General features: G+C 61.6%; 1 protein-coding gene across 1 annotated transcript; it reads right to left on the bottom strand.

Annotated features, from left to right (window-relative positions):
* Window positions 1–418: 418 nt before the first annotated feature.
* On the bottom strand, window positions 419–1,432 carry LOC113561598. The gene has a single exon (XM_026968106.1). The coding sequence runs from the start codon at window positions 1,430–1,432 to the stop codon at window positions 419–421; it is 1,014 nt and encodes a 337-aa protein (XP_026823907.1).
* Between the last annotated feature and the right edge of the window lie 12,119 nt (window positions 1,433–13,551).

Genomic DNA, 13,551 nt, shown 5'->3' with positions numbered 1-13,551 from the left:
CTTGTGCGCTTGTTAACCGAGTTATTTAAACCCGATTCCCCCACGTAATTTGAATAGTTGAAAGTGTTGTCACGTCCTGGTAAAAATCCGAACTTTCTCTTTCTCTCAACGGGTCCGAGAACGCGCACAGACGCACCTCGGAACCGCCATTTTGTCGGTACTCCTACTTCCACGAGGGACGTCCCACTCTCCACCCACTCTCACGAGAGAGGGGACCCTCACTACCGACGCCGCAGCACCGAGCCGCCGAAAACAAAGGACTCGTGCAGGACCGGAAAATTCAGTTCGACTCGCGACTCCGACCCGCCAAGAGGTTCACTCGACACTCAAGGCCGGCACGGTTAGCCTTTTTCTTAGTGTTCAACTCTACATTCGAACGGGTGGGGAGGGGGATCCTACCTTAGATCCCCCAGCGGGGTCATCCGGGCCTGGCGCGCCCAGCCCCCCGTCCTCTCCCCCCGCCTCTTGGCTGCCGGTCGGGGTCTTCGACCTCGCGGACCCGCTCGGCCGCCTCCTTCCGCGAGATGACTTCCTCGCAGAAGGAGGCGAACGCACACCAGGACCTCTCGCTCCCGACGATCGCGCGTACGACCGACGGGAGGGAGAGGTCCCCACCGATCCTGTTGACCAGGACACGGCGCTCACCCGCCCACGAGGGGCACTCCTCCAAGGTGTGCTGCGCCGTGTCCCGGTCCGCGCCGCAGTGATGGCAGCGCGGTCCACGCTCGCGCCCTATACGGCTCAGGTACTCCCCGAAACAACCATGTCCGGAGAGCACCTGAGCCATTCGGAACGTCACCCCGCCCCATCCCCTGTCCAGCCACTCCGCCAGACAGGGGTGGACGGCCTCGGCAAACCTCCGGCCCGACGTGACGGTCGGGTCCGCGAGGTGGCGCTGCCATTCGAGCAGCGCCCTTTGCCGGGCTTGTCGCCCGAGGATCACCTTGGCCTTGGCCGTTAGTTTGACCCCCTGATCCCTCGCCCGCCGCGCCCGCTCGTACGCGTCGGCGTACGCGGGCGCCAGCAGGGCGATGGGGGGGTGCCGGCCAAGGCCGTCGCCGCCCTGTGGGAAACGGTCCGATATGTGCGGGCTACGCGCGCGGCCACCCTTCTCTCGAAGTGCCGGACGGATTTGTCCGCCCGGCTGGTGGCCGCCACATCGCCCGCCCACACGGGTGCCCCATACAGGGCCACCGATCGGACCGCCCCCGCGTACAGGCGGCGAGCCTTCGCGTGCGGGCCCCCCAGGTTGGGCATAATGCGGCTGACCGACATGGCCAGTCGCTCCAACCGGGGGGCCAATCCTACAAAGTGATCCTCGAACGACCAGCGGCCGTCCAGTGTGAGGCCCAGGTATTTTAACGTGGGCCCACTGGGACAGGGACGTTCCCCACCATGACGTGGGCTGGAGGTGGTGCCCCGCGGAGGCCATCGTGAAAAAAGATGGCCTCCGACTTCTGAGGCGACACCTCCAGCCCTAGGGCGCGAATTGCGCGGACCACGCATGCCACTGCCGTTTCGGCCATGCGCGCCGCCTCCCTCCATCCTGGGCCCCCGACCACCACCAGTGGTCGTCGGCATAACACACCAGGTGGCAGCCTGGGGCAGGGCAATCCTGAGGACCCTGTCAAATGCAAGGTTCCAAAGTAGGGGTCAACACCGACCCTGAGGAACCCCGCGTGACAGGCGCCTTCCACGTATCTCACCGTACCGACCGGTGTATTCCATCCTACGGTCCCGGAAGTAGTCCAGGACCGTATCCACCAGGTAGGCAGGGAGGCGGTGATAACGCATCGCCTCCACCACGGCCGTCCATGGAAGGGAGTTGAAGGCGTTGGCGATATCAATACTGACGCCAACGCCACTCCCCCCACCCCGGCCGCGGTTACGGCCTCCGTGAGCGATCGGACGCGTTTGATCGCGTCCACGGTCGATCGACCTTCACGGAAGCCGTACTGCCCGTCGCACAGTCCCGGACCGTTCCGGGACAAGTGCCGGACGATGCGGGAAGCCACCACCCTCTCAAACATCTTCCCCACATCGTCCAACAGACACACCGGTCGGTACGCGGAAGGCTCGTCCGCAGGTTTGCCCGTCCCTTTCGGGATGAGAACCAATTTGGCCCTCTTCCAGGATGGAGGGAATTTCCTCCTCCTGAGGCAGCTTGTGAAAAGCTGCCTCACGTGCGGGGACAGGACCTCAAGGGCCTGGTCCCAAGCCTTGCCGGGGATCCCGTCAGGGCCGGGGGCCTTGTTGCCCCGCAGCCCTTACGGGCCCCGGCCATCTCCTCCGGAGTGACCCCCGGGACCTCCTCCGCCTCCCGATCCGGAGGCGGGTCCTGGGCAAGGGGGGGACGCCCTCTCCCACTGGGAAGAGCGCGTCTATAATCCCCTCCCTCACCTCGGGGGTCAAGGACTCCGTAATTGGGGGCGCCCACGGGCGAAGCTTACCCATAACAAGCTTATAAGGGCGCCCCCACGGGTCCTCATCTATGCCCCGGAGGAGTTCATCCCAGGCCCTGTCCTTGGCCCTGCCGATCGCCCGCCGTAGGGAGTTCCGGGTCTCCCGGTACTCCCCATAGGCGACGTCGATCCTCGCGACGATCCCGGACCGGCGGGCACGCAAAAAACGCCTTCTGGCGCGGACGCAGGATCGCCGTAATTCGGCGATCTCCACGTCCCACCAATATGCCGCCCGCCGGTCCCGAGGCCCCCTGGCCCGGGGCATCGCAGCGTCACACGCCTCCGTGACGATGTCCCGAAGCCAGGTGGCCTCTTCCTCCACGTCATCGGCCGGACCCCTGTCCGGCCACGTCGCCGCGAGGAGACTGGCGATCAGCGAGTCCCCGCACATCTCCTTCACTTTCCACCGCCGCGGTCGGTCGCCCCCGGCCGGGCGGCAAGGGGGTGGAACCGCACCCAAGGGTGGAGCCAGGGACATCGAGATGTAGACATGGTCTGACAATGTCTCGAGTCCCGACTCCACCCTCCACCCCCGCACTCTGCGTGCGGCAGGGGGATTGGCCAGGGTCAGATCAACGATCGACTCCCCCCGCCAACGCACGCAGGTGCTCTCTGAGCCCGTGTTCAGGACGCACAGGCCCAGAGTTGCCGCCCAATCGACCAGGGTCTCGCCCCTGACGTCGGTCCGCGGGGAACCCCAAACGCCAGACTTGGCGTTGAAGTCCCCCGCGACCAGGACCGGGCGGGGGAGGCATCGCTGGACACACCCCCCCACTCCGGTCAAATAATCGTCGAATGCGGCGAGACCCATTGCCGGAGACGCGTAGCACCCGACCACGACGGTGTCGCCCCACTCTACCGCCACGAACCCCTCCCCAGACTCAAGGAGAGACATGGGGGGGGAGCCCGCGGCGGGGCACCGAGTAATCGCGACGGAGCCACGCCTGTCGGCGACCCAATGTGGGTGGCCGACAGGCACGCGATGTGGCTCCGCCGCAACGCCCAACGCAAAACCACGCTCCGCCAGGCTCTGAACAAACAGGTCCTGAGCCCGGCGGGCGTGGTTTAGGTTGGCCTGGAGGAGTCGCTGGGTCATTACGTATTGGCCATTGCGACCTCCTCCAGGTCAACCACCTCAACCGCCGGAACCGCCAACGGCCCGGCTACCTCTGTCGCAGTGGAGGGGGAAGGCGTCCCCGTCCCCTCCACCGACCGCTCTGTTGGCTCCGTTACCGGGGGGGCCAATCCCCCAGCAACTTCCGGGCCACCACCTGTTGACTCGGTGGCCGGGGGAGGCGCCCCCGCCGCCGGTCCACCGCTTGCTTGGGAGGGGGACGGGAGTCCCCTCTCCTCTGTCGCCGCCTCTTTGCGGAGGCGCTTGGGCGGACGTTGCTCCTTGGGGGGCTCCACGGGAGTACCCCCCGACCTTTTGGCACCGTCCGTCCCCTCCTCCACCTGCATCGGGGATGCGGGCCGCGCGGTCGCGGAGGGGACCGTAGTTGTCCCCGTCGCCCCCGCCGCAGCCCCCCCGCCCTTCTTCTTGCGCCCGCCCTTCTTGCTGCGGGCGCATGCCGCCCCACCGAGGCGGTGCTCCGCGGGCCTCCCCAAGTCCGCACAAAGCGGGCAACGGGGAGCCGCCGCGGTGCAGTCCCGTGCTCGGTGGCCAGTGTTCGCGCACCGGTAACACCGGTTACTCCGATCCTCCTGGTTGGGGCACCGCTGCCTCACATGTCCCACCTCCAGACATTTAAAGCACTGGAGGGGGCGCGGCTCCAGCAGCGCTACCCCGACCCGCGTCCATCCAATCTGGATCCGGGCCTGCCCCGCGACTTTGGATGCCGCGGTAGCCGGGCACCGGACCCAGACACGGCCCAGTCCGTCCGGGCCCCTCTTGATGGGGCCCGTCTCAACGGCCGTGGGGCTGCAGCCCCCAGCCACGGCAACGGCCTCCGCCACTTCGCGAGCGGAGATCGAGTCCTCGAGACCTCGGACCGTCAACTCCGCCCGCTTGGTGGGGCGAGCCACCTTTGCCGTTCCGCCCATCAGGGTCGCGCGGATCCGTTCCGCCAAACGGTCCGCCTTCCCATGGGCGTCCGGGCCGGGCACCTCCAAGAGGCGACCCCCCGTGACGGCCTCCTTCATCTTTATATGGGGGATATCGAAATCCCCCAAATTGATCGCCGCCTTGATGGCCGCTAGAGCCACCGCGTACTGCCCGTCGGGGCAAGTGAGGGCGATCGCGGCCGATGAAGGCGGTTTCGCCACCTTCAGTGCGGCCTTGGGGGGGGCAGGTTTAGCTCCGCCCCCCCTGGTCCTGCCTTACCCCCAGTTGGTGGGGCCGAGGGACGGGTGTTCGCCCCCTTCTTAGCGGCACGTGCCGCTTTACGCCCCACCACTTGGGACCACGCCTCCACTTGTGGTGCCACCAGGGGGGCCGGGGGAGGAGCCGGAAGCTCCTCCCGCCGGACCGACGAGGGGCCGGGGCGGGGCGGCGGTTGGGTTGGAGTGGACTCCTGCCCACCGCCACCCCGGCCCCTTCCCCTCCGCCTCCTCCTCCGCTTGCCCGCCCCAGGCTCTGCAGGGGCAGTTTCCGCCGTCGTGCTCCGGCCAGCCGGCTGCGGCGGGGGTTGTGGAGGAGCCGTCCCCCCCCTCCACCCGGTCGGTCCCGTCGGACGGTCAACGGCCGCGGCCGGACCCAACCGGCGGTCCAGTAGGGCCTCGACTCGCGCTATAATGCGCTCCTCGAGGCCCCCCGGACCGTCCGTGCGCTCCTCTCCACGCCGCGGTGGGGCCGCTTCCGCCCTCGGCGGCGTCGGAGCTGGGGGTGGGGACGTTCCGCACATCTCCCCCCTTTCTCGAGCCCGCACCCGCGGCGGGGATGGGCGGGGCGGGGTCCTCAGCGGGTCCTCCCCCCGTCCTGGACCATCGGAGAACGTTTGGGGGGGATAGAATCCCTCCCCCTCCCCACGTCCCTGAGAGCCTCACGCAACTCCTGCACCTGGCTCTTCAGGGACTCCACCTCGCGACGGAGGGCGCTGTTCTCTTGCGCCCCGCCGTCGTCCATCCGGCCCATAAGCACGGTGAGGGCCGACCTCACCTCAAGGGAGGCCTCGCGTAGGGCCTTCACATAGGTCCCCTTAAGGTGACCCGAGGTCTCCGCCACCCTCACGACCGTGCCCATACGCTCCACGATGGAGGCCGCTAGGTCCGCCGACGGTGCAGGCGCCAGCTCCCTCATGCGATTCTCCTCCGCCTTGGCCAGGTCGCGCAGAGCGCCCCTCTCCAGAATGGTGCCGGGGGGGAGGGAATCGCGAAACTCCCTCTCATCCTGCAGCTCCATCTCCCGCTGCTGTACCTCGACCAAGGAGCGCTTCGCCTCCGCGAGGTTTTTATATTCCCCCGATGTTGGGGGGCGTCCCCGCGTGCGCTTCAGGCTGACCGGAAGGCTCGCGGTCGACTTCTCCGACTCCGCGTCGGAGAGAACCTCCACCGTGTCCACCGAGCACAACGACGGTGCGGGTGAAGTTGCCCGACTCGCCGTGCCCCTCGGCGTCCCAAAGCCCGACGTACCGGCCGCGCCACCCTGACTCCTCCTAATCATGAGGGGAGTCATCCTCTCCACCCTCGTTACGCAGGGGCGGATCTTGCCGCCTGCGGCACCTCCACTCTTCTTCTTCGAGGACCTCAGGGAGACCGGGGCAAGAGGGGCGGGGGCTTCCACGAACCCCCCATCCAGTGCTCCCGCCACCCCGTCATCCCGCTGCGTCCTCGTCTCCTCCTCCTCCTTCCTCCCACCGTCCACCATTTGTTCATTCATTTTTGGTTTATCCCACCACCCTGCACGGCTCCTGCCCACCGGGGTATACCCCCACCCTCGCAAGCAAGGGGCCCCAAGTTCCCCCGGGGAGTGGGCGGATGACACGGGCCGGGGAAATAACATCCCGGCACTGGTCTCCAGCCCCTTACTCACCGCTGGGCCAGGAGAACTCCCAGCCCAGGGCTTTCGGGGGTCCCGGGCCTCCGACAACCCGGGCACCGTGCAGGGCGCCGCCACGCGGGGGGCCCCACGGACGGTACGGGTCTGCGTCGCTACAACTCGGCGCGACCTTTCCCGCCGTGGGCGCCAGCATACCGTGTTACATTGGGTCGAGAGTACGGTTTTCCTCACAAGGAGGGGGGTTGTAGTCCCGCACTCCCGACCCCTCCCCCTCGGGCCCCGCCTCGGAATATGTCCGAGCGGCCCCGCTCCTCATCCCCCAGGCTCCCCCCACTCAGTCGCCTCGGACCACGTCCGAGGGTGCAGCAACTGAGTGAGGGGGGTCCACACGGCCCCGTCTCCGTACCACGTACGGTCGTGAGCCGCGTGGACAAATCCGCCCCCGTCGTATGCCGGAGCACCGGCGTGCAACGGCGGGTGCGGGTGTCCTCCACCCCGGCCGAGACGGCATCCCTGCCCGACCAGGACGGAAGACAACCCCCCACTCCCCACAGTGCACGGAGGGAGGATAGAAATCCTCCCCTACGGTGCCGTGCCACCGGGCGTTTGAAGTCAGGGTCGCCGCATCCCCTACCGACGATTGGGACGGAAAAAGGTCCCTATCGGAGTCGCCGGGCTCCGTGCCCCCTCCGGAGGCTGTGCGCACTTGGATCCTATCCCTCGCCCCAGGGCCTCCCGATGGTCCGAGGACCAGTCGGTACCGCCGCCAAGGGTCATCGAGACAGGGAGCCCTCCCACCACGTCAAGGTGGCGCACACGGGAGAGAACCTAACCTTTTTTTTTTTTTTTTTTTTTTTTTTTTTTTTCGGAGGAGGAACCCGTCATGGGCCCCCTCGCGCCCCTTGGGCGGAGCGCGAGGGGAGTGTGAGACTCGTACTCACTAAAACCACCTCCATGCGCCATCCCTGGTGTTGCGGGAGAAGCCTAGGAACCACTGCGGATTCTTCTGGCTTCCCCCCACCAAGTATACGGTCCCACGCGTTGTGGAAACGCGTGCCCGCAAATGCGGGCCCGTCCCACCCCGTGAAGTGTGGCGCACCACCACTCCACGGGGACCCCTCACATGGAGAGGGGTTTTTTTAGGGCAAGAGCTGACAACCCAAATCAGCCCCCGCCCTCCCGTCCCACCCGTCCTTGGTTGGGGTCGCGCCGTCCCTAGGGACAACCCGACGGAGAAGGCCCGGGCAAATACCCCGCCGGCCAACCCCCGTGTGCCCGGGGCAATTGCCCCAGCGGCACACAGCCCCATCCAAGGACCCACCGCGCGTCACGGCATTGCACGGGAGCAATGCCGCGTATGAAATCGGGAGGGTGAACGCCGGGCCCGGGCAAACGCCCCGCCGACCCGGCGTGAGATTGGTCCGCGTTCCACGGACCGTCCCCCAGAGTACCGGAAAAAGGGTACCCTGTCACCCGCCCGATAGCCCCGCCCGTCGCAGACCCAACCGGTGTTGGGCCTGCCCCGCCTCCTAAACCGGGCCACGTATCGGGGCGCCCGACTCGGTGCCCCGTGGTCCCCCGACCGTGGTCGCCGCATACCGGGTGGGGAGGGGGGGATCCTACCTTAGGTCCCCCCAGCGGGGTCATCCGGGCCTGGCGCGCCCAGCCCCCCGTCCTCTCCCCCCGCCTCTTGGCTGCCGGTCGGGGTCTTCGACCTCGCGGACCCGCTCGGCCGCCTCCTTCCGCGAGATGACTTCCTCGCAGAAGGAGGCGAACGCACACCAGGACCTCTCGCTCCCGACGATCGCGCGTACGACCGACGGGAGGGAGAGGTCCCCACCGATCCTATTGACCAGGACACGGCGCTCACCCGCCCACGAGGGGCACTCCTCCAAGGTGTGCTGCGCCGTGTCCCGGTCCGCGCCGCAGTGATGGCAGCGCGGTCCACGCTCGCGCCCTATACGGCTCAGGTACTCCCCGAAACAACCATGTCCGGAGAGCACCTGAGCCATTCGGAACGTCACCCCGCCCCATCCCCTGTCCAGCCACTCCGCCAGACAGGGGTGGACGGCCTCGGCAAACCTCCGGCCCGACGTGACGGTCGGGTCCGCGAGGTGGCGCTGCCATTCGAGCAGCGCCCTTTGCCGGGCTTGTCGCCCGAGGATCACCTTGGCCTTGGCCGTTAGTTTGACCCCCTGATCCCTCGCCCGCCGCGCCCGCTCGTACGCGTCGGCGTACGCGGGCGCCAGCAGGGCGATGGGGGGGTGCCGGCCAAGGCCGTCGCCGCCCTGTGGGAAACGGTCCGATATGTGCGGGCTACGCGCGCGGCCACCCTTCTCTCGAAGTGCCGGACGGATTTGTCCGCCCGGCTGGTGGCCGCCACATCGCCCGCCCACACGGGTGCCCCATACAGGGCCACCGATCGGACCGCCCCCGCGTACAGGCGGCGAGCCTTCGCGTGCGGGCCCCCCAGGTTGGGCATAATGCGGCTGACCGACATGGCCAGTCGCTCCAACCGGGGGGCCAATCCTACAAAGTGATCCTCGAACGACCAGCGGCCGTCCAGTGTGAGGCCCAGGTATTTTAACGTGGGCCCCACTGGGACAGGGACGTTCCCCACCATGACGTGGGCTGGAGGTGGTGCCCCGCGGAGGCCATCGTGAAAAAAGATGGCCTCCGACTTCTGAGGCGACACCTCCAGCCCTAGGGCGCGAATTGCGCGGACCACGCATGCCACTGCCGTTTCGGCCATGCGCGCCGCCTCCCTCCATCCTGGGCCCCCGACCACCACCAGTGTGTCGTCGGCATAACACACCAGGTGGCAGCCTGGGGGCAGGGCAATCCTGAGGACCCTGTCAAATGCAAGGTTCCAAAGTAGGGGTCCCAACACCGACCCCTGAGGAACCCCGCGTGACAGGCGCCTTCCACGTATCTCACCGTACCGACCGGTGTATTCCATCCTACGGTCCCGGAAGTAGTCCAGGACCGTATCCACCAGGTAGGCAGGGAGGCGGTGATAACGCATCGCCTCCACCACGGCCGTCCATGGAAGGGAGTTGAAGGCGTTGGCGATATCAATACTGACCGCCAACGCCACTCCCCCCACCCCGGCCGCGGTTACGGCCTCCGTGAGCGATCGGACGTGTTTGATCGCGTCCACGGTCGATCGACCTTCACGGAAGCCGTACTGCCCGTCGCACAGTCCCGGACCGTTCCGGGACAAGTGCCGGACGATGCGGGAAGCCACCACCCTCTCAAACATCTTCCCCACATCGTCCAACAGACACACCGGTCGGTACGCGGAAGGCTCGTCCGCAGGTTTGCCCGTCCCTTTCGGGATGAGAACCAATTTGGCCCTCTTCCAGGATGGAGGGAATTTCCTCCTCCTGAGGCAGCTTGTGAAAAGCTGCCTCACGTGCGGGGACAGGACCTCAAGGGCCTGGTCCCAAGCCTTGCCGGGGATCCCGTCAGGGCCGGGGGCCTTGTTGCCCCGCAGCCCCTTACGGGCCCCGGCCATCTCCTCCGGAGTGACCCCCGGGACCTCCTCCGCCTCCCGATCCGGAGGCGGGTCCTGGGCAAGGGGGGGGACGCCCTCTCCCACTGGGAAGAGCGCGTCTATAATCCCCTCCCTCACCTCGGGGGTCAACCTAACCTAACCTAACCTAACCTAACCTAACCTTTTTTTTTTTTTTTTTTTTTTTTTTTTTTTTCCGGAGGAGGAACCCGTCATGGGCCCCCTCGCTCCCCTTGGGCGGGGTGCGAGGGGAGTGTGAGACTCATACTCACTAAACCTACCTCCGTCTGCCAACCCTGGCTGTATGGGGCGCGAGATCGGCCAAACGGCACTTCGTTCGCGCCCCACGATGCCCGGTATACGTCCCTAGCGCCGGTGCGCTGCCCTTTCGGGCCCTAATCCCCACCCGCGGAGTGTGGCAGACCACCGCGCTGCCTACGTCGTGAGCGTGTACGCTCACCACTTCTCTCTCTGTTTCTCTCTTCTTCCGCTTTGGCCATCATGATGGTTTCACAAAACGATGAAAAGGCCTTCCAGTTGGGTTCCGATGTTAGGATCCATCCTATGATGTTATTCAGCGTGATATCACTACGCATGAGTTGATGAAGTCGAGAACGATCATCCGTCCACTGGGGACATTCAATCAACGTATGGGAAACAGAGTCCTCTGCGTCGCAGTAGAAGCAGCGTGTAGACTGCTCTTTGCCTATTCTATGCAGGTATACCGAGAAGGTACCATGACTTGATAGGAGTTGCGTCATCCAGTACGTAAGTACTCCATGACTGCGATTCAACCACTCGTTAAAATGGGATACAATAGCATCCACTGTCCAATGTCCAGATGGTCTCTGTTGTATCCAGAGTTGCCACTCTCGCAATATCCTCTCGTGTTCTTGACGTCGTAATATATCTCTGGCCTTCGGACTAATGGCTACTCCATTATCGCGTATCGCCTTAACTCTTCGATATACCTTCGCGTGCCCTTGAGCGATAAGCTCGATAGGGGGCATACTCGCAAGCAATAACGCTGCACGGTGCGATATGGTTCTATATCCACGACATACTCTGATCGCTAAAGTACGTTCGAATCTTCGGACAATAGATAGCGATTTGTTAGACTTAACAAGGTCATCAGCCCATACTGGGGCTGCATATAAAGCAATAGATCTCACTGCATTGATATACAGCCGTCTAACAGCTGCACGTGGACCGCCAATATTCGGCATTAAACGACTTAGCGCACCAATTGCTCGCATCAACTTTGGCTCAAGAGTCTCAAAGTGTGCCTGAAAAGACCATTTCGAGTCTATAACTAATCCAAGGTACTTAAGTTTATTCTTAACTTCTATGCAGACACCCGCAACTTTAATAAAAAGAGGCGGTGGATTATCATGCGAACTACTTCTGAAATAGACCGCTTGTGTCTTATGTGGCGCGATTTTGAGCCCTATTTTGTGAACGGCTCGAGTTACGCACGCAACAGCTACATTTGCCATCGGCCTTATAGTGTACCAATCATTACTGCTAATCAGTATCTGCGTATCGTCAGCATAACAAATTACGGAGCAACCTACAGGTAACGACACTCTCAGTACGCTGTCAAAGGCTATATCCCATAGTAGGGCCGCCAATACGGTGCCTTGTGGTACACCACAGTTCATAGAACGATGACATAGTTTACCATCAGTACCTATATACATAATCTCACGCGATTGTAAATAGCTCTGAACTATCTGTATTAGATAGTCAGGTAGTGTCATATTCTGTAACGCTTTTTTAATTACGTTCCATGGAACGGAATTAAAAGCGTTTACGATATCTATTGACACCGCAATTGCAACATCTTCATTTATGTCAATATCGGCGACTCTCTCGCGCAAACACAGAATTGCATCTATTGTGGATTTACCTTCACGAAATCCAAATTGGGATTCGTGAAGATTCGGTCCTACTGTTACCATAAATTCATTAATTCTCGCAGTAATCACTCGTTCGAAGAGTTTACTTATTTCATTTGTAAGGCAGATGGGTCTATACGCTCCCGGATCGGTTGAATCTTTATCATTATTCTTAGGTATTAAGACCAAATCGGCTTTTTTCCATGACAATGGAAAGTTACCTTGACTTAAACACAATGTAAATAGTTGACAGATTACCTCGGATAACGGTTCCAACGCAGTCATTAAGATTTTACTAAAAATTCCGTCAGGGCCAGGAGCCTTTGGTTGGGATAATTTCTTTCCCGCAGCTCTGAGCTCATCTATCGTAACAGCAGAGACTTCCATGTCACATAGGAGAGAACTAGGTAGATCTTCACCCTGTGGAAATAGCGTGTTTAGGATGTTATTTGTCGCCTCAGTCGATAACGTCTGTGTGATGGCCGGTGCTCTTGGTATGAGCTTACCACACACCAGGCGGTAGGGTCTTCCCCATGGGTCCTCATCGACGGATCGAAGAAGCTCCTCCCAGGCACGATTCTTCGCGCCACGTATAGCGAGACGAAGATTTCGTCTAGCAGAACGGTACAAAACATAGGCAGACTCAATTCGATCGCGCTGATTGCTACGGCGTGCATAACTAAGATGCCGTTGTAACTTAGCCGCTTTTTTACGGAGATCTCTCAACTCATCGCACCACCAATACGTAGCATGATGGTATTTGCGTTTAACACGAGGCATGGAGGCATCACATGCTTCACGGAGTATACGATCCAGATAACGAACAGTTTCATCAACATTCTCAACTACATGTGTACACCACATGTTCAACATGATTGTAGTTATAAATCGTTCTTCATTAAGCTTATTAAAAGCCCATCGTCTATGCTGAAACTCGGTATCTTTAATTAGATGACTATTACTACGAAAACTCATGCTAATATAGCGATGATCCGAGAGTGTTACAGTATCTTGTAGCACAGACCATTTGCAGACTGATCTAGCCGCCACGGGTGTGGCCCAGGTCACGTCTACAATAGACTCTCCTTGCCAGCGGGAACACGTGCTGACATTGCCAAAGTTTAAAAGAACAAGACCAAAACTAGTGGCCCATTCTTCTAAGGCTTCTCCTTTCATGGTTTGCTCGTGGCATCCCCAAGAATACGCCTTCGCATTAAAGTCGCCACCGATAAGAATCTGATGACCTTTAAATTTTTGCATTACACGATTTATACTTTGTAAATAGTCCTCAAAATCCGCCAACGTTAAACGAGGTGAAGCATAACAGGAAACGACGTAAATACTATTCCATTTCACCACAACGAAGCCTTGACCTCTATATACAGGTGACATAGGAGGAGAATACGGAATGTCTCCCCATTTAATGGCAGCGACACTTAACACATCTTGCGTCCAATGAGGATGTTGAGCGGGAACGTTATACGGTTCCGAAATAATTGCTAAACTATACTTATACTCCACCATGACTTGAACTAACAAATCTTGCGCTTGACGCGCATGGTTTAGATTTATCTGTAAAAGTCTCGTATTAGTCATCAATAGTTATGATTATAGGCTCCTCCTGGCCTACTACATCAGTTTGTGTCTCACACTTTACTCTCTGCAGAGGTACAGTATCTTCCGATACGTCCATTGGCACGTCCTTAGACGCATCACACCAACTCTCACCTTCGGCGTCTT

The sequence above is a fragment of the Ooceraea biroi genome, chromosome 3 (assembly GCF_003672135.1).
Source record: "Ooceraea biroi isolate clonal line C1 chromosome 3, Obir_v5.4, whole genome shotgun sequence".
Lineage (NCBI taxonomy): Eukaryota > Metazoa > Arthropoda > Insecta > Hymenoptera > Formicidae > Ooceraea > Ooceraea biroi.
Note: the sequence above shows the minus strand (reverse complement) of the source record. Positions and strands in the feature narration are given on the sequence as shown.